This window comes from Eutrigla gurnardus, assembly GCF_963514095.1.
Source record: "Eutrigla gurnardus genome assembly, chromosome: 22".
NCBI lineage: Eukaryota > Metazoa > Chordata > Actinopteri > Perciformes > Triglidae > Eutrigla > Eutrigla gurnardus.
The window spans coordinates 13,618,486-13,642,764 of NC_139933.1; the positions used below are offsets into that span (position 1 = coordinate 13,618,486).

Here is a 24,279-nt window from a genome sequence, read left to right on the forward strand (position 1 = left end):
GTTGCTATGTTCGCTTCCGTAAACACCGCTGTGGCGTGATGTCATCAATGATCAACTGCGCATGCGGGTCACTTCAGGAGCGTGAGCTGTTCACACAGCAATCCGTAGACAGGCCGCATTTAAAGAGGTAATGTGAACAGCCAAACAAAAAATCGGATTTGAGCCATAAATCGGAATTGTGCATTAAGACCTGCGGTGTGAACGTAGCCATAGATCATTTTCTTCAAGTAGTTTAATTAAACAGCTCTTGGAGGCTTGATGCGGTTCTGGATGGTTCCTGTCTAGAGTGGCGTTTGCTGTACAGTTAAAATCACCACCCAGGAACAAGTAACCCTCCCCACTGCAGTCGTTGACAACAGTGTTTAAAATGTCTAGAAAAACAACCCGTTCTCTACCTACAGTGGGAGCGTAAACATTAACAAAAGTCATTTTTATATTTTCAAACACAGCTTGTATCCTCAACAAGCGACCTTCAATAATGTTTTCATTGCTATAAGAAATGGGCGAAAACCCCCTAGAGAACAGGACAGCAACTCCTCCACTGTTGCTGCTCTTGTGGCTGAGGACGACTTCTCCATCCCACCCCCTTTTCCATGCAGGCTCAGTCTCAGCTGTACTGTGTGTTTCTTGCAAAAAAACTACATCTAGTTTTCTAGCCGAAAACAAACTAAAAAGGCCAATTCTCTTCGCTTCCTCCCTGGCACCATTGATGTTTAAAGATCCCAGTTTGATGTCACACATTGTGAAAAGAAAGAAAGAGACCGCAGAGGAACACACAGAAAAAGGAGGACAACAGTAAAAACTCAATCATTAGCCATATGTGACCGAATTCTTACCCCCAGCTTTCTGAGGCGAAACACCTCCTTATCAGTGAAAGCCTGCTGGCCAGAGCTTCCTGTGTTCCTTGAGAAAAATTTAACAGAGTCAAGGAACAGCTGTAAATCTGGGAAGTAATCCTCCACTTTGACTTGTCTCATCCCTTTCGTTTCTTGTAGAAACGAGCGGATTGTGCCGCTGGAGTAAACACTCTGGGCCTCCATCTGCGAGCTCCATGTGGCCTCCCCTCCACTGTCCTGTGTGCTCACCAGACTGTCCCCTGACTGAGAGGAGGGGCACACAGGGGTTGTCTTTGACACCTTAGACACCTGCTCACTGTTTGGTTTGTTTTCGGGATTTTTCCTTTTACTCGACAGTTTAAAAACATCATCATCATTCATCGTCTTCGTACAATACAGACTCCGCAGCACGGGTCGCGGTGTGACCAATATCTACCTGCAGCTCAGCAACTGTCTGCTCACCTTCCTGACTCATCTGATCCTCCGTGCCCTCGCCTTCCTGATCGCTGTCAGCCCTGTTTCCTTTCTGAGGATCCTGCGTGTTCCTCCGCGGCTCGGCCGGCGCAGGGGCACCGCCACCGGTCCCAGCCGCGGCCCCCCCCGGACACGAGCGAATCATATGCCCTTCGGCTCCACAGCCAAAACGTTTCATTGTGTCCGAGGTCACATGTACAATGTAATCATAATCGTCGATCCTAAATCTAAAAACCAAATTCAGCTCCTCATAATTTTTCTTAAGGACCATGAACACTTGTCTCCTGAAAGATACGACATGCTTCAGGTGGGGAGACTTGCAGCTAATGGGGATCATCCTCACGGACACCAGCTGTCCGTGTCTCGCTAGCTCTTTTTCCAATAGCTCATTCTTCAGAAAGGGGGGGACATTTGAGATGATAACCTTTTTTGCAGGGTTAACTAGTGATGACACAGGGGTGAACGTACCTTTTACCACAATCCCGCTCTCTAGCAATCTATTCACTTTTTCTGTGCTGTCCAGAAAAATCACCACCGCACTGTTCATTCTGGACGCAGATTTAACGCTTCCATAGCCCACTTCCTCACCTACAGCCCGGCTGCACTCCTCCACGGAGCAGCCGACCGCCGGGGAAAGTTTGATTGCGTGTCGGCGCGTCAGCGTGGTTAAGCCGGGGCCTCCAGCAGCAGCCATGCTGAGCGGCCACGCTACCTCCGCAAACCCACAAACAAACCTCCTCCAAACAACACACAGTAACAAATACAACAGATATTAACCAAGAGAATTGGAAAAAAATAAAGCAAAAAAGAGTCAGAAAACTCTAGATCTCCGCAACACACTCACTCTCGCTTACCACGCTCACTCCCAGCATGCACTCCGAGAGAGAGAGAGAGAGGGGAGCAGCACTTGGACTTTGTTCCATCAACATGTTATTTGTAAAATACGGGCAGCAAAGAAAATAAGACTTTGTAGATTCCACTGTCTGCTATTAGAATCGGGGCACCACCTGTTGGTCAACAGGAATTTACAAAGTTTAATTTAATGACTCTGATGATCACTATTAATCAGTTAGGAACCAATCAATATCATTTCAATAAATCAATCTCACTCTTCAGATCATAAGCTGTGAAATAGGGATCTTTGTATTCTGCTCAGAAGAAATATACACGGACAACGACTTAATGATTAATGTGTATTAATCGATCTAATGGGTCTAATGGGTCGCATTAGATCGTCAGCTATTCCTGTTATTTTGTCCACCTCCCGCTCACACCATCAAGTACAAGATCTGCTGCTCAGTTACTAAAAATATCAACAGAATAAAACTCAGCCCCCACAAATAAACACGTTCGCTGCTCAACAAAGTGTCTTAAATTCCCTTTTAACCACACACACACACGCGCGCGCACACACACACACACACACACACACACACACACAAACACACACACACACACGCGCACACACACACACACACACACACACACACACACACACACACACACACACACACACACACACACACACGCACACACACGCTATGAAGGTAAATCGATGTCAAAACACTTAGAAAGACGCGCAGCAGCGTGTGTGTGAACGCATGGTTACTTTGTTATGCGTGCGTTCGCTAAAAAACGCATGAATGTTACGCGTAGTTACCCCGCGTAATGTGATCACAGGCGTGCAGCAGCCATCACGCGTGAACGTGCGCGTGAACGCGTGACCATTATAAGTCAATGAGGAAACTACATTACACGTCAGGCGCTGTGTGCTGCACAGGCGTCAAAGCACGCGGGTGTGACGCGTTCAGTTGATAGTTTAGTAAGTAATATGAAACGATTCTGACGCCATACGCGCACACACACACGCACACTCACACACACACACACACGCACACTCACACACACACACACACACAAACACACACACGCGCACACACACACGCACACACACACACACACACACTGTCTAGTTGAGTTGACAGAACTCACCACTGCCTCCAAAATAAACATAAAGTCCAGCATAGAGGGGCTCAGTGAACGTGGTCTGGACTCTGTGGAGGAGAGTCATGGTCTTAGAGACGCTGTAGAAGGACAGAATACCTGCTCTGTGATCCAGGAACACTCCTACTCTGGAGGACGGAGGACCTGAGACGGGAGTTTCAACTAAGTTGTAGAAGAACGTATACATGTTGTCGATACAATATAACGACCAGGATTTGTCATTGTGTCCAAATATACATTGATGCCTGTCTCCTGTTCTACTGATACTCTTGTATGCGACTGCTACATCAACTCCACCTCCTCTCCTCTCCACCTCCCAGTAACAACGGCCAGTCAGACTTTCTCTACTCAGGACCTGACAACATCTAGTGAATCTGTCTGGGTGACTAGAATAAGACTGGTTTTGACTCCATGTTGCTTTTCTGTTCCCCTCAGATAATAACAGATGTTTGTTTACTGTGTTTGGATCCAGTGTGATTTCACGTGAATATTTCAAGAATCCAGCTCTGGTCTTGGGTTCTGGTTGTGGCAGTGAAACATCCACTTCAGTCACTGCCAGTGAGACGTTTGTCCATCTGTGTGTCAGAACTTCCTGTAGTCCATCTCTGACTTCTGACAGCGCCGCCGTCACGTCCTCAAAGTAGCGGCGAGGAGGACGGGCGTTGATGCTGGATGAGTGTGTGGACTCACTGAGTGGTGACAGTGACGGGTAGTCGTGTAGAAACTGGTTGTGATCCTCTGTGTGTGAGAGCTTCTCCAGCTCAGCGTCTCTCCTCTTCAGCTCACTGATCTCCTGCTGCAGCTTCTCCTGAAGCTCTCCGACTCGACTCACTTCAGTTTCCTGCTGGGATCTGACCTGCTGCTTCACGTCAGAGCGTCTTCTCTCCATGAGACGGATCAGCTCAGTGAACATCTCCTCACTGTCCTCCACTGCTTTATCAGCAGAGTGGTTGATGGCCTCCACCTCCTGGTGGAGCAGCTTCACATCTTTGTCTCTGTCCTGGATTCTCTGCTGGATGTTTAGTCGACTCCCCTCCAGCTCTCTCTGCCTCTCGGTCCTTTCTGCTGCAGCTGAGATTGTGTCGTGGCCTTTATGTTCGTCCACAGAGCAGAGATAACAGATAGACTGCTGATCAGTACGGCAGAACATCTTCATCACCTCATCATGACGAGAGCACACGTTCTCCTGGAGCTTGTTGGAGGGCTCCACCAGCCGGTGTTTCTTAAACGCTGCTGATTCATGATGAGGCTGGAGGTGTTTCTCACAGAAAGAGGCCAGACACACCAGACAGGACTTGAGGGCTTTCAGTTTCCTCCCAGTGCAGGAATCACAGGCCACATCTTCAGGTCCAGCATAGCAGAGACCAGCAGGAGCAGCTTGGAGTCCAGTCTTCTTCAGCTCCTCCACCAGATCTGCCAACATGGTGTTTTTCAGCAGGACAGGCCTCGGTGTGAAGGTCTGTCTACACTGAGGGCAGCTGTAGATCTCCTTCTGACCCCAGAAGCTTTCAATACACTTCATGCAGTAGTTGTGTCCACAGGGAATAATCCTTCAGTAGATCCAGACAGATGGAACAAGAGAAGGTTTCCCGGTCCAGCTGAACTCCTTTCTGCGCCATTTCACCTCTCAGCGACGACGACTGTCTGAGTTTCACTTAGTGAGACGTGAAACTGGTCTGAGGTCTGATCTCAACAACACTGTGTGTTTGCAGTGAAGGTGGCCTGTCAGCTGCTGCACTTCACCCCCATGTTGGTTACACCCGTCCACACACAGTAGATCTGAAGGGGAGGGAACAAGGAAGTGTGTGTGTGTGTGTGTGTGTGTGTGTGTGTGTGTGTGTGTGTGTGTGTGTGTGTGTGTGTGTGTGTGTGTGTGTGTGTGTGTATGTGTGTGAGAGAGAGAGATTTTTTTGATTTTTACAAAAAACACTTTATTTACAATATTCATATATACATACAATATTCATCAATATCTCAACAGAGAAAATGCAATGCATCAATAAAGTGCTATTTGTGCATAAGGTTAATAAAAATAGGAGTTTATCTGATAAAAAACTGTACAAATACTAAATCATCATTTTTGACAGAGCAGATAAAATCACCGAAGCACCACCGCCGTTTAAAATTTTCCACATCCCCAATGGTTTTATAAAACTTAAACTCTAGACATATTCTTGACTTAATGTTACAGAGAAACACAGGAAGGGCCTCATGCCCCGCTCTTTCTTCTACCTTGTTTCTCCGACTGATGTAGACTGCCATTTTTGCTTCTCCCAATTGGAAGTTTATCAGCTGCCATTTGACACAATCTGTCTTTTTGCACCAAAAATAAAAAAACACATTAAAAGAGCTAAAAACCAACGTTAAAAAAGGAAAAAGCTTGTGAGTCTCAGGCATTTAGTAAAAACATGGAAAACTGTCTCTCTTAGGCCACAGAAAGGACATTGGTTTGAAACAGCAGGATTTAAAACTGAGACAAAGGCATTTGAGGCGATGGCACCATGAAGTACCCTCCACTGGAGGTCAGCTGTCCGTTTTTTAAGGGGAGGCTTGTATAAAACCCTCCACTGCGGGCAGGCCCCGTCCCACCCCGCTCTGTTGCTCCAAGCTGTGGGGGGCCTACTTTTCAGTCCTTTCCTGTTGACTGATTTGACAATGTTGGTATACAGCGTTGCCTTGTCGGCTCTGTGCAGGCTGAGCTTGCCCGGGCTAGTGACAGTTAACAGGGGTCCAGTCTCTTCTCCAAACTCTGGGCTCAGGTAGATCTCAGGGAAAGGGTCCGTGGGGTCTGGCATGACCTCTCCCTGACCAAACTGTATGAGGAGGTTCCTCTCCATCCCACAGAGCTTGTGCCTCCAGAGCTCCAGCAGCTTCTGAGCCACCCTGACAGAGTGGATGCCCAGGATGTGGCCCAGGGCCCCGGCCCCTGTCAGCTCCGGCCCTGCAGCCTCCACCAGCTGCTGCAGGCTCACAGTCTTTGAGTTGGACAGCTTTGTCACCAGCCCGGGCGTCAAGCTACAGATGTCCAGCCTGCTCCCGTGTATCAGAGGCTCCTTTAATAAACAGTGCAGAGAGTTAGTATTTTCACACATTTTATGATTAAAAAGGGCCCATGACTTAAAAACGCCCTGATAAAAAGGAGGAAACCCATTTAGTTTTAAAATCTTAGAATCAGTTAAAAACAGAGCAGTATCCAGCCCCAGTTTACTCACATGTCTGAGGATACAGCTGGTCACATTCCTCCATACCAAACGGACGGCCCTGTCAGAAACCTTTGTATGAATTGAAGCCTGAAATTGGCCGTTCTGCTGGCCAGGTGGATGAGGCCCTGTCCCCCCTCCTCTCTTGGTAAATATAGCACCCCCTGTGGCACCCAGTGCAGACCCCCCCAAAAGAAATCAGCTATTTTTTTCTGTATTTCAGCCAGTAGGCCAGAGAGGGGGGCCAATCCACAATGAGCTGGAGACGTCCAAAACATCCCGCATGAGGTGGACATTGTCCACCATGGACCTGCCGGGCACACAGTAGGTCTGGTCCCGATGGATGACCTGCTCCATAGCTTTCCCCAGCCTGGAGGCAAAGAGTTTGGACAGAAGTTTGTAATCCACACACAACAAAGACACAGGGCGCTACTTTTTGATTTCTTGCAGGTTACCTTTTTTTGGTAGGAGAGTGATAACTGCTCTGCGGCAGGAAGTGGGCATGGAGCCAGAGGCCAGACTTTCATTAAAAACATCTAAAAGATCATTTGCAAAGATGTCCCAGAAGGCTTTATAAAACTCGACTGTGAGGCCGTCGATGCCGGGAGCCCGCCGCCCTTGCATGCCCTGCAGGGCAGCGTGTAGCTCCTGCATCTGCAGCGGCCCCTCGAGACAGGTGTTGGTCTCCTGAGAGACCTGAGGCAGTCCACCAGTGAACCCCTCCAGTAGAGTGTCCTGCTCCTCATATTCGCTTGTGTAGAGGGAGGTATAAAACTCCACCGCACGCCTTCGGATCTGGCTTGGCTCCACGATCTCCTGCCCTGTGTCTGAAAGCAGTGTGTGGATTACTCGCCCCTGCCCATTCTTTCTCTCCAGGCCGAAGAAATAACTAGAGGGGACATCCATCTCTTCAATGGCCTGAAACCGGGACCTGACCAGTGCACCCTGTGCTCTTCTTTCCAGCAGGTCAGCTAAAGCTAGCTTTTTGACTTTGAGGACTTCAATATGTTCTCGATCTCCTGTGGATTCACTTAAATTCTCAAGTTCCACTATATCTGTCTCCAGGTCCTTCATAGATCTAGTGATGTCTCTGGTGACGTTGAGCGTGTGCTGTTGACACAAAAGTTTGATTTCAATCTTACCATGGTCCCACCACTGCCTAAGACTGCTAAAATCATCCTTTCTCTGTCTAAAAACATCCCAGAAATAAATAAGTGCCTCTCTAAACTTTTTGTCAAAAGTTAAAGCCGAGTTAAAATGCCAGTAAGCGCTTTTAGGCTTTACATTTCTAATAAAAACATTACATAAGACCCAAGAATGATCAGTAAAAATAGCTGGGGTAATTGTGCATGATTTATAAATATTAAAGTGATGCTTAAAACAATAAAAACGATCTAGTCTGGCTGTGGAGATCCTGCTCTCTCTAAGGTGGGACCATGTGTACTGTCGGCAGTCTGCGTGCATCCTCCTCCACACATCCACCAGGCCATGAGCAGAGACCAGCCGCCTCAGAGCATGCTGGGATGCTGGATGTGGCTCTGCATGGTTTCGGTCTAAACAGTCATTTTCAGTACAATTAAAATCCCCACCCAAGAATAAAAAATCCTCCGTGGCACAGCCGTTTAAAACATCACTTACTTTTTCTAAAAAAACCTTCCTCTCTGCACCGATTGTTGGAGCATACACATTCATAAAAACAGCTGTAAAATTGTCAAATGGAGCTTTGACTAAAAGTAGCCTCCCCTCGATAAAATGCTCAACCTCCAGTGAGACTGGAGTAAAAGCCTTGGAGAAGAGGAAGCCTACTCCTCCACTCAGAGAAGTGCCATGACTCAAAATGGCTTCCCCTTCCCACTCTCTCCTCCAGTCTGCCTCATTGCCTTTGTCACTGTGTGTTTCTTGTCAAAATAAAACATCTATTCGTTTCATTTTTGCTGTTTCATAAATACTTGCTCTTTTTTTGTCCTCTCTGGCTCCGTTCACATGAACACTTCCCACTCTAAAACAATCCATGTTGAGTGAGAGGTTAAAAACGAGGCTTAAAAACAATAAATTAATTAAAACACACATTAGAGCATTTTCCATCACTGTTCATTTGTTTTTTTACCTTGACTACAAATTTCTTTAGTCTATAGACTTCTTGGTTGGTAAAACCGGACAACTCTTGCTGGCTAATATGGAGCCGGGCCGAGGAGCAAAACAAAGTTAGATCCGGGAAGAAATCCTCTATTTTTACCCCATGTTGGTTTTTTGTTCTTCTTAAAAAATTCCTGATTTTTTCTGGAGTGTATTGTGATTTTCTTTGGCTGTTGCTGAGGCTAGGAGCTTCACTGCCGTCGGACACATATTCGTCACTGCTCTCGTCTGTGTTGGCCCTCCTATCCGTCTGCCCGTCTTCTTCACTGGCTTTACTCCTTTTAGCTTCACTTGTTGTGTTTTCTGTTTTTCTTCTACGTTTTATAGAAGGTTTTTCTCTAACAACCTCTGCTGCAGCCTCCTCTTCCTCCATCTCATCCTCTTCTCCCAGATCACTCCATCTTGTATTACCTTGCCCAATCTCTTCATTTATGTTTCCTTCATTAACCTCATCTGCCTGCCCTTCACTTGTTTCCCCTGCCTGTCCCTTTTCACTGATCTCACCCTGTTCCACACCTGCATTTTCACTCGTTTTTTCCTCCTTTTCTCCACCACTACACTTCCCACCGTTTCACCCACTGCTTCATTCTCACCCTCTCTCACATCATTCACACACACACCCTGTGTATTAACAGAACTCACCCGGTGCGCCGGTACAGAACGCGGTGCGGCCGCCGGCCGCTCGGACACGGTGACCCCCGCCCCGGTACACCGGCAGGCGGGGCGGATGGCCCTGCCCCGGCACCAGCGGTCTCCTCCGGGCCAGTCGGATTCGGATCGCTTTGTCTCGGGCAGGCCTTCACCGTGTGTCCCTCCTCTCCACACCCGAAACATTTCATGCCCGATGAGGTTGCAAAAATCACGTAATCATAATCATCTACTTTAACAATGAAACGGAGGTTCAGCTCCTCATTTCGATTTTTCAGTATCATATACAGTTGCCTGCGGTGAGACACTACGTGTTTCAGCAATTGAGATTTACATCCAGACATGATCTTTTTAACTGGGGAAACAATCTTCCCGTGTCTGGACAGTTCTCTGCTGAGAAAGTCATCGGTAATGAACGGAGGGACGTTTGACAGGACTACCTTGGTGGCAGGTTGTGACAGCGGCAGCACCTGAACAAACATTTCATTCACGGTGATGCCTGCCTCGATGACTTTGTTCACCGTCTCCACCTGGTACAGAAAGATCACTGTGGCGCCGTTCATCCGAGCGGCCGACTTAATTCTGCCATACCCGGCGAGACGCCGGCAGGAGACAAAGAAAAACGCCCAAATAAACTCTAACTAAACTTTATGTGATCCACTACCAATAAACTATAAAGAAATAAACGTGATTACTCAAAAGAAAGGAGGAAAAGAAAGTTTGAAAAACACAAACGCTCCACAGCTCACTAGCACATGTTCTCAGCACTCACTCACTCAGAGAGAGAGAGAGAGAGGAGCAGCACTTGGACTTTGTTTCATCAACATGTTACTTGTAAAATACGGGCAGCAAAGAAAATAAGACTTTGTAGATTCCACTGTCTGCTATTAGAATCGGGGACCACCTGTTGGTCAACAGGAATTTTAATTTAATGACAAAAATTAATAGTGGTTAATTTTAATTTAATTAACCACTATTAATCAGTTAGGAGCCAATCAATATCCATCCATCCATCCATTTTCTACAGCTATCGCAGGGCCAACATGTAGAGACAGACAACCATTCACACCTATGGGCAATTTAGAGTCACAAATTAACCTATCCCCAACTTGCATGTCTTTGGACTGTGGGAGGAAGCCGAGAACCCGGTGAGAACCCACGCTTACACGGGGAGAACATGCAAACTCCACACAGAAGGAACCCGGGCCGACCCGGGAATCGAACCCAGGACCCTCTTGCTGTGAGGCGACAGTGCTACCCACTACACCACAGTGCAGCCCCCAATCAATATCATTTCAATAAATCGATCTCACTCTTCAGATCATAAGCTGTGAAATAGGGATCTTTGTATTCTGCTCAGAAGAAATATACACGGACATCGACGTAATGATTAATGTGTATTTATTGACTAACTTAAAGATTAAACCAAGTGAGTAAAGGAAGTGGTCTTAATATAAACACACAAGAAGTATAACCGACTTACAATGATGATAGTGGTGAGTGTGTGTTTTGATATGAATAAGGGAGCTTCTTAAGAATATAAGACGACAAACTCATGGATATCACGTATTAAGGAGGACACTAATTAGAGTTATTGTTTCTGGTCAACTGGCGTCCTGTCCAGGGTGTACCCTGCCTTCACCCAATGACAGCTGGGATCGGCTCCAGCGCCCCGTGACCCTAAATACAGGATAAGCGGTAGAAAATGGATGGATGGATGGATTCTGGTCAAGAAACTTGGAAGTCTCTGAGTTGAATTAAAAATCTTGGAACTACGCAGCGAAATCTAATCAAGACGGGACACGATAAGAACCCAGAACTAAGAACTAGCTCCACCATTAACAGCTGGAAATGGGTTATTTTGTACTTTTAAGAATATTTTGATGCTGATACTTTTGCACTTTGAATGTATAACTTAGTATTTTACAATGTAACACTTGTGTACATGTGTGAATACTTCTCCCACTACTGGTTTCCTTGTGTCAACTTCTATTTTTGCCCAACTTGTGAAATGTCACTCGTTTATTATCCGCCATCAATCCACAAAGTGACCATGAGAACTGGGCGAGTCAGATCAGTATCTGGATATCAAAGAAAAAAGAGAGAGAAAACAATCATTTGGATTAACGTTTATTCATGAAAAGGTCATTAAGAGACCGCAGAGTTCATCAGTGTCCATCCAGACGTGGGGTGATACAGGAGGAAAATACAGCACACAGCTAAACCACAGTCTGTAAAAAATAAAATCAGTGCACAGATGATCTTACAAAGATTGCATAATATTAAAGGTTATAACATTTCCCAGATTTCATCCAGGGCTGCAAGAAAAGCTGAATTTTATAATCCAGAAGAAGGATATGAAAATATATCCAAAGATTTAAAATGCTGATCAGTAGTGTTCAAACTCTGATGAAGAAGTGGAAATGAGTGGTTCTGATGATACCAAGCCACGGCCAGTTTGATTTCAGCCACAACCAAGGGAGTAGGTTTGATTTTGAGATTGGTGGGGACACAAAAGTGCTCCAAGGCAGCATTCCTGTAAGTTGACGTTTTTTAGCATTAGCAATCATAATTTCACGTCATGAAGATGTTATAGGTTAGATTACTTAATATGAATTAATTCATCTAGAATCTGAGGTTTTATTGTATTTCCACCACAAATTTTCTTTATTTGTGTTTTACATGAAAATAAGAATTAAAAATAACTTTAATAGCAAAGAGATACACTTGTTTAAATATTCTCTTTTATTCAATATCTGTATTGTGAGCCTCTACCACTCTTGAAGTAACTTACACTTTGACTCCTAAAGAAGTCTCTTATATCCACTTTTCTTTTCTTTGACATCCTTCAAATCCTGTACAGCACACACGCACGCACACACGTACACGCACGCAAACAGACACAAACACAAATGTAAAAAATGACACCACTGATATTAAAATCCATCTAGCTGACGTGACCCAGGAAGAACACATGCTGAACATGTTGACAACTTGCAGATAACGTACTGCCTCTCGTCCGGTCCAACTAGCAGGTTGCAGGTAGCTTTAACAAGCAGAAGGAGTGACAGTGGGGACAGCCAATCACATGTAAGTTAGCGAGAAACCGGCAGCCGATCAGGGAGCGGTATTTAGGTTAGAGGCGGGACTTCTAGCAGAGACCGACATAACCCTTTGTGTGCCATAATCATTGACTAAACACTACGGACAGCGGTTGTATTGATAGTGACGACACAGTAGGGCTGAATATTGGTAGGGACGTGTCCCTAGCGTCCCTACCCAATTCTACGCCCTTGGCCACAACAACCAATCTAAACAAAGACACACGACGAAGCTCGGCGGAAATCATTTATATTCAATATCATAATCACATAAGCATCAATAATTCATATAAAAAAACCTCTTTAAAATAAAACTTTTCAGCATCTGTGATCGACGTCCCAAAAACAAACAAATAAGGAGGGACTTGAACAAAAATGGTAGAATTTTCAAGCTGTGTAGGCCTACCATTCTGGAAAGAAAACATAAGCAAAACATTTATTTTATTTTTAATGGGATTCAAATAGAGGAGAGAAGGAGGCGGAGAGGAGGAGGGCGGGAGGAGGAGGAGGTGAAGTCATTCAATTCTTAAATGCCTTCTGTCTAGTTGAGTTGACAGAACTCACCACTGCCTCCAATATTAACATTAACATTAAGTCCAGCATAGAGGGGCTCAGTGAACGTGGTCTGGACTCTGTGGAGGAGAGTCATGGTCTTAGAGACGCTGTAGAAGGACAGAATACCTGCTCTGTGATCCAGGAACACTCCTACTCTGGAGGACGGAGGACCTGAGACGGGAGTGTCAATTAAGTTGTAGAAGAACGTATATCTGTTGTTGAAACAATATAACGACCAGGATTTGTCATTGAATCCAAACATACAGTTTCCTGTTCTACTGATACTCTTGTATGCGACTGCTACACCAACTCCACCTCCTCTCCTCTCCACCTCCCAGTAACAACGGCCAGTCAGACTTTCTCTACTCAGGACCTGATGCCGTCCAGTGAATCTGTCTGGGTGACTAGAATAAGACTGGTTTTGACTCCCTGTTGCTTTTCTGTTCCCCTCAGATAATAACAGACGTTTGTTTGCTGTGTTTGGATCCAGTGTGATTTCACGTGAATATTTCAAGAATCCAGCTCTGGTCTTGGGTTCTGGTTGTGGCAGTGAAACATCCACTTCAGTCCCTGCCAGTGAGACGTTTGTCCATCTGTGTGTCAGAACTTCCTGTAGTCCATCTCTGACTTCTGACAGCGCCGCCGTCACGTCCTCAAAGTAGCGGCGAGGAGGACGGGCGTTGATGCTGGATGAGTGTGTGGACTCACTGAGTGGTGACAGTGACGGGTAGTCGTGTAGAAACTGGTTGTGATCCTCTGTGTGTGAGAGCTTCTCCAGCTCAGCGTCTCTCCTCTTCAGCTCACTGATCTCCTGCTGCAGCTTCTCCTGAAGCTCTCCGACTCGACTCACTTCAGTTTCCTGCTGGGATCTGACCTGCTGCTTCACGTCAGAGCGTCTTCTCTCCATGAGACGGATCAGCTCCGTGAACATCTCCTCACTGTCCTCCACTGCTTTATCAGCAGAGTGGTTGATGGCCTCCACCTCCTGGTGGAGCAGCTTCACATCTTTGTCTCTGTCCTGGATTCTCTGCTGGATGTTTAGTCGACTCCCCTCCAGCTCTCTCTGCCTCTCGGTCCTTTCTGCTGCAGCTGAGACTGTGTCGTGGCCTTTATGTTCGTCCACAGAGCAGAGATAACAGATAGACTGCTGATCAGTAAGGCAGAACATCTTCATCACCTCATCGTGACGAGAGCACATGTTCTCCTGGAGCTTGTTGGAGGGCTCCACCAGCCGGTGTTTCTTAAATGCTGCTGATTCATGATGAGGCTGGAGGTGTTTCTCACAGAAAGAGGCCAGACACACCAGACAGGACTTGAGGGCTTTCAGTTTCCTCCCAGTGCAGGAATCACAGGCCACATCTTCAGGTCCAGCATAGCAGAGACCAGCAGGAGCAGCTTGGAGTCCAGTCTTCTTCAGCTCCTCCACCAGATCTGCCAACATGGTGTTTTTCAGCAGGACAGGCCTCGGTGTGAAGGTCTGCCTACACTGAGGGCAGCTGTAGATCTCTTTCTCATCCCAGAAGCTTCCAATACACTTCATGCAGTAGTTGTGTCCACAGTGAAGAGCCACCGGATCCTTCAGGAGATCCAGACAGATGGAACAAGAGAAGGTTTCCCGGTCCAGCTGAACTCCTTTCTGCGCCATTTCACCTTAGTGAGACGTGAAACTGGTCTGAGGTCTGATCTCTGAAGGGGAGGGAACAAGGAAGTGTGTGTGTGTGTGTGTGAGAGAGAGAGAGAGAGAGAGAGAGAGAGAGAGAGAGAGAGAGAGAGAGAGAGAGAGAGGGGAGCAGCACTTGGACTTTGTTCCATCAACATGTTACTTGTAAAATACGGGCAGCAAAGAAAATAAGACTTTGTAGATTCCACTGTCTGCTATTAGAATCGGGGCATGTTAAAGGTAGATGCAACCTTATGGTGTGAGAGAGTTGACAGCACTCAGAGGACACGGAGGTTCGGTAGAGAAGAGGGATACTTTTTATTTTCTACCAAAAAGGCCAAAACGGCAATTCATTCATTGTTTAGCAGATGAGCTAAAACAAAACAAAAATGTAACGTTTCAAACAACAAAACAAAAATGACATGATAGTAGTGATGTTATGGTTTGCGTCGAGGCTTCGAGGCATGTGTCGAGAATTTCGGCTCCTCCCCCAACGAAGCTCCGTGTCGAGATCTGATTCACCTCGGCAAGATGACGTAGCATATGACGAACGAGGTTTCGTTTCGGGCTACTTTTTCGCGATACAGGTTTACAATTGGCGGGACATTATGACTATAAAAATGAAATACTAACTCGTGGGCTTATCAGTATTCTTATTAATTATTCTTATATATTCTTATACATCATTATTATAAAAATGGGCACATTATCAAAGCATTGTAGGTTCAAATCGAAGGTGCAATTGCAGTGTAGGCCTACCACTTTGACTAATATATCACCTTATCATTATTATTATACATCATTATTGTAATTATTGCTACTGCTGGCCATACTACAAAGGCAGTGGTGTAGAGGTTAAGAAGTTAGACTTGTTGTCAAACTGTTGCAAGTTTGAATCTAGGATAGAGCTGCAACGATCCACCCCCATGCATCCATTATGTATATTACAAATGATTATTATTATATATCTTTATAAGTATTACTCCTATCTCATGTTTCGGGTGGTGTAGTGTCTAAAGGCCCCTACACACCGCCCAGACGTCCAACTGCCTTATCCGACCACTCCCCGCCCACTCTGTTGCCTCTCGTCTGACCCGTTCGGCAGAAAAGTTGCGTTGTACACACCGCTTCGACGTGCTTCCGACACCACAGCAGCGTGTACGTTCTGCGCTTGCGCGAGATGCAATAAGCCTCCTTAAACAGCGGGTGGCGCTAGTCTCGTGCCAGTACTCCAAAACAGGAAATGACGGAACAGAGTGCAGATAAAAACAATGCACACACGTCTTGGTTCAGTATTCGTTCGACTCGAGAAGACCTTTGTGGACTAAATACTTGGCATTTCTGGAAAGATGACTCTGGCTAGGGTGACACTCGCGTTGTGTGCTCTCGGGCTCATTATTTTACGAAGACGTCGTCTCAGTAGGGAACGAGTAATACGGAGTTTACCATCGTCACTTCCGCCCCGCCCACACACCGCCATTGGATACTCTGATTCGCTAGCACACCGCCAATCAGAGTATCCAATGGCTCAGACGTCCAACAGCCCACCTCCTCAGACTTCGTATGCTCAGTCTGATCAGACAACGTCCGCGCGGCTCCGAAAGCTTCCGACGCAGCTGTACACACCAAACATATGTGTTCCCGACCTCGTCCGAGCCTCTCCGAACGCTTCAGACGTCCAACGGTTGGGCCGGTGTGTTCCTGTCCTTAGGACTGAGACACATTATCAAAGTGTTGTAGGTTCAAATCCAAGTCTGTGGTTTACCAAATGACTTATTTTCTATCTTGAGTTCAGAACTATTTATGAAAGGCACTCACACACATGTATCGCCAAGATGACGTTAATTCTCAAATGATTTGATGTTAGATCGGCACATATAGCAAACATCTTATGTCAGGTTGACTGGAAACTAGTGATGTTACGAGATGCGCCGAGGCTTCGAAGCGTGTGTCGAGTAATGGAGGGGGCGTTTCCGCGAAGCGCGTATCGAGGCTTGCTTCATTTAGGGGAGGGGCCAAAAATGATGACGTCTATGGCAAGCCGTTTTAACATTTAATCGAACAACACTCCTATCTGTAATTATATTTTAGATATCCATAATAGCATTTCTCCTAGTCCAAATGTAATTTGGACTAGGAGAAATGGTAATTAAAGATATCCACAATACATTCTTACTACTAAAAATGATATTTTAAGATATCTACAACTTTGATTGTACTAGTCAAAACTAAATTTAAGATATCTAAAAATCCTTAAAAAGTATAAGTGGCCGTTTTATCATTTAATAGCTAGACTGGATATGTATTGTAGATATCTGTAATTCAATTCTTCCTAGTCATAAAGAACATTTCAGATATCCACAATGACATTCTTCCTATCCACAATTGTCATTTCAGATATCCACAATGGCATTCTTCCTAGGACAAATGACGTCACTTTTGCCATTCATGTGTATTGGGCTTTCAGTTTCAGATATCCACATTTACATTCTGGATATCTAGAATGAACATTCTGGATATCTGCAATTGAATTCTTACTAGGAGAAACTCCCATTTCAGATATCTTCAACCCAATTGTTACTAGTCATAATTTAAAAATTTTTAAAATGGCGTCCTGTCTACCTGTTAACAGATATCAACAATACATTTGTGGATATCTGCAATTGTATTGTTCCTAGTCATAATTCTGATTGTAGATATCTGAAACTACATTTCTACTAGTCATAATACGAATTGTGGATATCCATAATGACATTTCTACTAGTCACAATGTATTTTTGGATATTCAAAATTACATTCTGGATATCTGGAATCATTTTTCATTTTGGATATCTGAAATGAAAATTATGACTAGTAACAATTGGATTGAAGATATCTGAAATGGGAGTTTCTCCTAGTAAGAATTCAATTGCAGATATCCAGAATGTTCATTCTAGATATCCAGAATGTAATTGTGGATATCTGAAATTGAAAGCCCAATACACATGAATGGCAAAAGTGACGTCATTTGTCCTAGGAAGAATGCCATTGTGGATATCTGAAATGACAATTGTGGATAGGAAGAATGTCATTGTGGATATCTGAAATGTTCTTTATGACTAGGAAGAATTGAATTACAGATATCTGCTATACATATCCAGTCTAGCTATTAAATGTTAAAAAGGCTTGCCATAGACGTCTCGCTGCCCGGCTCGCCTCGCTGCCCGGCTGTACCACGTGACTGCTTCGGGAAGTCGTTCAGAGTTTGCCGCGAGGTTTTACAGCTATATAGAACCCTCAGGCTCCATTCAAAATGTGGGTTTTGAAGCAGAGTTGCGGTCAGTTGAGAGTTTGGATAGTTTGGATACTAGAGGTTGAATAGCGTTTATATAATTTGGAGATAGTTTGGAGAGTTTGGGGAGAGAGAGAGATTTAGGAGAGTGATGATTTTACCATTTGGGGAAAATGTACACACACAGAATACATTCAAACAATGTATTATACACAAATGTGATAATTTATGTACAGAAATTATTTCATCATGGAGCGGCCGGTGGTGCAGTGGTTAGGGCACCTGCCTCATGTACAGAGGCTCAACGTCCTCGACGCGGCGATCCCAGGTTCGACTACCGGTCCGGGATCAGTTTCCCCCAATGTCTTCTCCCTGTTACCACACTGTCTGTATAGAATAATATAACGGCTTGAATGATCTTAGAGTAATTATTTGGTTATCCATTTTTTGTAATTCATAGTCATTCCCAACAGACATCCATCCATCCATCCATCCATTGTCTACCGCTTATCCTGTATTCAGGGTCGCGGGGGGGCTGGAGCCGATCCCAGCTGTCATTGGGCGAAGGCAGGGTACACCCTGGACAGGACGCCAGTCTATCACAGGGCCAACATGTAGAGACAGACAACCATTCACACTCACATTCACACCTACGGGCAATTTAGAGTCACCAATTAACCTATCCCCATCCTGCATGTCTTTGGACTGTGGGAGGAAGCCGGAGAACCCGGAGAGAACCCACGCTCACACGGGGAGAACATGCAAACTCCACACAGAAGGAACCCAGGGCCGACCTGGGAATCGAACCCAGGACCCTCTTGCTGTGAGGCGAGAGTGCTACCCTCTACACCACCGTGCAGCCCACCCAACATACATAACAGACACAAAAATGCAATGCATCACACATTATGTGGTTCAGATACAGCTGCCTGTGATTATACACTTGGCCAGTAGGTGGTATCGTGTGCACATGAAGCTTCGAGAAATGAACCCTTTCTCGAACCAATTGGCTCAAGTGGTTCGATGCCTCATGAGGCTTCATCTCGCCATCACTACTGGAAACTCTTTAACTATCTTCATAATTTCATTCACCACTAGGTGTCCCTAGTGTACATATTTGAAGCTTTGGGGTTGAACCACTTTGGTGGTTCATCCGGCTGAGAGGCTTTGATGTTTCATGAGGCTTCATCTCACCATCACTACATGATAGTCAAAAAAACAACAACAAATACTTAAGCTTTGTCACTCAAGGTTAAGATTCCCATGTGCTGAGAACCAAGCCTGGACAGTCACCTGTTTTCCACCAGCCCTCTTGTCTCCTTGAACACCTGGCCTTAAATAGGCCCTGCACTGATTACCCTAATTGGTAGAAACCAAACTGCCAGTTTGACAGGGGTGCTTCAGCACAACTAAATGAGGCAGTGAAATTACCCTTATGTATATATATTTATATATATTTATTTGTAAAGACTTGTAATCAGCCTAAAAACTCATGGACAAATCAGATTTGATTTAATGCTAAACAATGACAGAGTCAAATCAAACCCAGCAGCCTAAACAATATTTACTTTTGCTCTTACTTTTACTTTACTTTAAACGTTCGGATCTCTATACAAATAAACAATACATGCGAAATGAAAACAAAGTGTAGCGTGGTTATTTGTTACATATGAACTGGGAAAGGAAATGTATTATTGACGATCGCCCCTGCAGTGTTGATATTTATCTGGTGCTCTAAACAGCTGCAGGAGTAACAGGTGAAATATGACTTATGAACCGGTTAACGTGGAGGATGGAAACAGACTATAAACAGAGGAAAACTAAAAAACACAGCAACATAAACATAAACACACAGTCTTTTAATGAAGGCGGCGCATTGCTGCCGTGACGGGCTGCTTGTCCCGTCACAGGGCACCACCTGTTGGTCAACAGGAATTTACAACGTTTAATTTAATGACTCTGATGACCACTATTAATCAGTTAGGAACCAATCAATTTCATTTTAATAAATCAATCTCACTCTTCAGATCAAGCTGTGAAATAGGGATCTTTGTATTCTGATCAGAAGAAATATACACGGACAACGACTTAATGATTAATGTGTATTTATTGACTAACTTAAAGATTAAACCAAGTGAGTAAAGGAAGTGGTCTTAATATAAACACACAAGAAGTATAACCGACTTACAATGATGATAGTGGCGAGTGTGTGTTTTGATATGAATAAGGGAGCTTCTTAAGAATATAAGACGACAAACTCATGGATATCACGTATTAAGGAGGACACTAATTAGAGTTATCGTTTCTGGTCAACTGGCGTCCCGTCCAGGGTGAACCCTGCCTTCACCCAATGACAGCTGGGATCGGCTCCAGCCCCCCCGTGACCCTGAATACAGGATAAGCGGTAGAAAATGGATGGATGGATGAACCCATTGCCTTTTGGTTTTGCCCAACTTGTGAAATGTCACTCGTTTATTATCCACCGTCAATCCACAAAGTGACCATGAGAACTGGGTGAGTCAGATCAGTATCTGGATATCAAAGATAAAAGAGAGAGAAAACAATCATTTGGATTAACGTTTATTCATGAAAAGGTCATTAAGAGACCGCAGAGTTCATCAGTGTCCATCCAGACGTGGGGTGATACAGGAGGAAAATACAGCACACAGCTAAACCACAGTCTGTAAAAAATAAAATCAGTGCACAGATGATCTTACAAAGATTGCATAATATAAAGAAAGGTTAGAAAATTTCCCAGATTTCATCCAGGGCTGCAAGAAAAGCTGAATTTTATAAACCAGAAGAAGGATATGGAAATATATCCAAAGATTTAAAATGCTGATCAGTAGTGTTCAAACTCTGATAAAGAAGTGGAAATGAGTGGTTCTGATGATACCAAGCCACGGCCAGTTTGATTTCAGCCACAACAACCAGGACAATTGGTCGGGATGCAAAGAAAAAAACACAAGTAACTTCAGCTGAAACACAGGCTTCTCTGCACAAAAGGCTGTTTCAAGACGCACAATAAGGAGGGACTTGGGAGAATATTCCAGCTGTGTACCATTCTGGAAAGAAAACATAAGCAAAACAGTTATTTTATTTTTAATGGATTCAAATAGAGGAGAGAAGGAGGCGGAGGAGGGGAGGAGGAAGACAAGAGGAGGAGGAGGAGGGAGAAGAAGGAGGAGGTGAAGTCATTCAACTCTTAAATGACTTCTGTCTAGTTGAGTTGACAGAACTCACCACTGCCTCCAATATTAACATAAAGTCCAGCATAGAGGGGCTCAGTGAACGTGGTCTGGACTCTGTGGAGGAGAGTCATGGTCTCAGAGACGCTGTAGAAGGACAGAATACCTGCTCTGTGATCCAGGAACACTCCTACTCTGGAGGACGGAGGACCTGAGACGGGAGTTTCAACTAAGTTGTAGAAGAACGTATATCTGTTGTTGAAACAATTTAACGACCAGGATTTGTCATTGTGTCCAAATATACATTGATGCAAGTCTCCTGTTCTACTGATACTCTTGTATGCGACTGCTACACCAACTTCACCACCTCCTCTCCTCTCCACCTCCCAGTAACAACGGCCAGTTAGACTTTCTCTACTCAGGACCTGAGGACTTCCAGTGAATCTGTCTGGGTGACTAGAATAAGACTGGTTTTGACTCCCTGTTGCTTTTCTGTTCCCCTCAGATAATAACAGATGTTTGTATGCTGTGTTTGGATCCAGTGTGATTTCACGTGAATATTTCAAGAATCCAGTTCTGGTCTCGGGTTCTGGTTGTGGCAGTGAAACATCCACTTCAGTCACTGCCAGTGAGACGTTTGTCCATCTGTGTGTCAGAACTTCCTGTAGTCCATCTCTGACTTCTGACAGCGCCGCCGTCACGTCCTCAAAGTAGCGGCGAGGAGGACGGGCGTTGATGCTGGATGAGTGTGTGGACTCACTGAGTGGTGACAGTGACGGGTAGTCGTGTAGAAACTGGTTGTGATCCTCTGTGTGTGAGAGCTTCTCCAGCTCAGCGTCTCTCCTCTTCAGCTCACTGATCTCCTGCTGCAGCTTCTCCTGAAGCTCTCCGACTCGACTCACTTCAGTTTCCTGCTGGGATCTGACCTGCTGCTTCACGTCAGAGCGTCTTCTCTCCATGAGACGGATCAGCTCAGTGAACATCTCCTCACTGTCCTCCACTGCTTTACCAGCAGAGTGGTTGATGGCCTCCAGCTCCTGGTGGAGCAGCTTCACATCTTTGTCTCTGTCCTGGATTCTCTGCTGGATGTTTAGTCGACTCCCCTCCAGCTCTCTCTGCCTCTCGGTCCTTTCTGCTGCAGCTGAGACTGTGTCGTGGCCTTTATGTTCGTCCACAGGGCAGAGATAACAGATAGACTGCTGATCAGTACGGCAGAACATCTTCATCACCTCATCGTGACGAGAGCACATGTTCTCCTGGAGCTTGTTGGAGGGCTCCACCAGCCGGTGTTTCTTAAATGCTGCTGATTCATGATGAGGCTGGAGGTGTTTCTCACAGTAAGAGGCCAGACACACCAGACAGGACTTGAGGGCTTTCAGTTTCCTCCCAGTACAGAAATCACAGGCCACATCTTCAGGTCCAGCATAGCAGAGACCAGCAGGAGCAGCTTGGAGTCCAGTCTTCTTCAGCTCCTCCACCAGATCTGCCAACATGGTGTTTTTCAGCAGGACAGGCCTCGGTGTGAAGGTCTGTCTACACTGAGGGCAGCTGTAGATCTCCTTCTCATCCCAGAAGCTTCCAATACACTTCATGCAGTAGTTGTGTCCACAGGAAGTAGACACCGGATCCTTCAGTAGATCCAGACAGATGGAACAAGAGAAGGTTTCCCAGTCCAGCTGAACTCCTTTCTGCGCCATTTCACCTCTCAGCGACGACGACTGTCTGAGTTTCACTTAGTGAGACGTGAAACTGGAGAGAGAGGGGAGCAGCACTTGGACTTTGTTCCATCAACATGTTACTTGTAAAATACGGGCAGCAAAGAAAATAAGACTTTGTAGATTCCACTGTCTGCTATTAGAATCGGGGCGCCACCTGTTGGTCAACAGGAATTTACAAAGTTTAATTTAATGACTCTGATGACCACTATTAATCAGTTAGGAACCAATCAATATCATTTCAATGAATCAATCTCACTCTTCAGATCATAAGCTGTGAAATAGGGATCTTTGTATTCTGCTCAGAAGAAATATACACGGACAACGACTTAATGATTAATGTGTATTTATTGACTAACTTAAAGATTAAACCAAGTGAGTAAAGGAAGTGGTCTTAATATAAACACACAAGAAGTATAACCGACTTACAATGATGATAGTGGCGAGTGTGTGTTTTGATATTGTAACCCACCTGGCGTGTGTTCCACCAACCCTGCAGGTATGTCTAATGTCGAGGTTCTAAGAGGAGACTGAAAGTAAAATAGAGCAGTAAAGTAGTAAATTAAACACTTTTATTTCTTCCCACAATAACTCACACCAACAGCTAAACCGTTTGAATTCACTGTATTGGTTTCTGTTTCAATGTTTAAAGGTTTGTTTCACTTTTTTCCGGTATTCACCTTTAAGTTAAACAATAGCTTTAAATGGATTTTTTTCACTTCAATACACTGTTTTATATTTGTAACGAGGACCTTTAACCTGGTACACAATTGGGCATGACAAAATTTAAACACACATCTGGCCCAATTTGAAGTTAATTCAATAGCCACGTCGTTAGGACGGGTCAGGAACTTCCGCGACGTCGGACGACTTCTCTTTCCACGGTCAAAAAACTCTTCTAACGTAGCCTTGCTACATCCTGCTTTAAAGACAAGTAGTGAACTATTGTTTTGTGCTAATAACAGCTCTCTGCTGATCAGTGGCAGTTCTGGGGGGGGGGGGGGGGGGGGGGGGCTGCAGGGGCCCCTGTAACACTGAGTCTGGACCCCCCTGTGGCCCCCCCTCCGAACGAAGAATAATACAGTATTTATCAGTTCCGCCTTTTACGCCGACGCAAAAGGCGGAACTAACAATACGCCCCGGGTTGAATGTGCCCCTCTGACAAAACCTCTGGCCTCAGCCAGGCCCCCTCAGTAAAATTTGTCTAGAACCTCCACTGCTGCTGATGCTGCTAAGCTCACTCTCCACACACGTGTCTGTCGGTTTTTTCTGACTGGAAACACTCGTCAGTGCAGGGCCGTAGCCAGGATTTCAAAATTAGTGAGGTCCGTCCAAGGAAAGACACCCCTTTTACCAGTTTTTGCACAAACCACCAAAATGTCACCTACAAAAATAAGTACACTGATACACTTGTTGACAAAAAAAGAATGTTTTTATTGTGCTAGCTGTGTGTGTGTGTGTGTGTGTGTGTGTGTGTGTGTGTGTGTGTGT

General features: G+C 45.1%; 3 protein-coding genes across 3 annotated transcripts; all 3 read right to left on the reverse strand.

Annotated features, from left to right (window-relative positions):
• Window positions 1-3,187: 3,187 nt before the first annotated feature.
• Window positions 3,188-22,770, reverse strand: LOC311033150 (tripartite motif-containing protein 16-like; the record flags this gene model as incomplete). Its single annotated transcript, XM_084040385.1, has 2 exons — window positions 3,188-4,806; window positions 22,630-22,770. The coding sequence occupies 2 exons, from the start codon at window positions 22,768-22,770 to the stop codon at window positions 3,280-3,282; spliced, it is 1,668 nt and encodes a 555-aa protein (XP_083896511.1). The 3' UTR covers window positions 3,188-3,279.
• On the reverse strand, window positions 11,556-14,599 carry LOC311033149 (tripartite motif-containing protein 16-like; the record flags this gene model as incomplete). Its single annotated transcript, XM_084040384.1, has 1 exon — window positions 11,556-14,599. One exon carries the CDS (start codon window positions 14,597-14,599, stop codon window positions 12,941-12,943), a length of 1,659 nt encoding a protein of 552 aa, XP_083896510.1. The 3' UTR covers window positions 11,556-12,940.
• On the reverse strand, window positions 21,106-22,566 carry LOC311008459 (tripartite motif-containing protein 16-like; the record flags this gene model as incomplete). The annotated part of the gene is made up of 2 exons (XM_084002149.1): window positions 21,106-22,171; window positions 22,322-22,566. 2 exons carry the CDS (start codon window positions 22,564-22,566, stop codon window positions 21,106-21,108), a joined length of 1,311 nt encoding a protein of 436 aa, XP_083858275.1.
• Window positions 22,771-24,279: the final 1,509 nt, after the last annotated feature.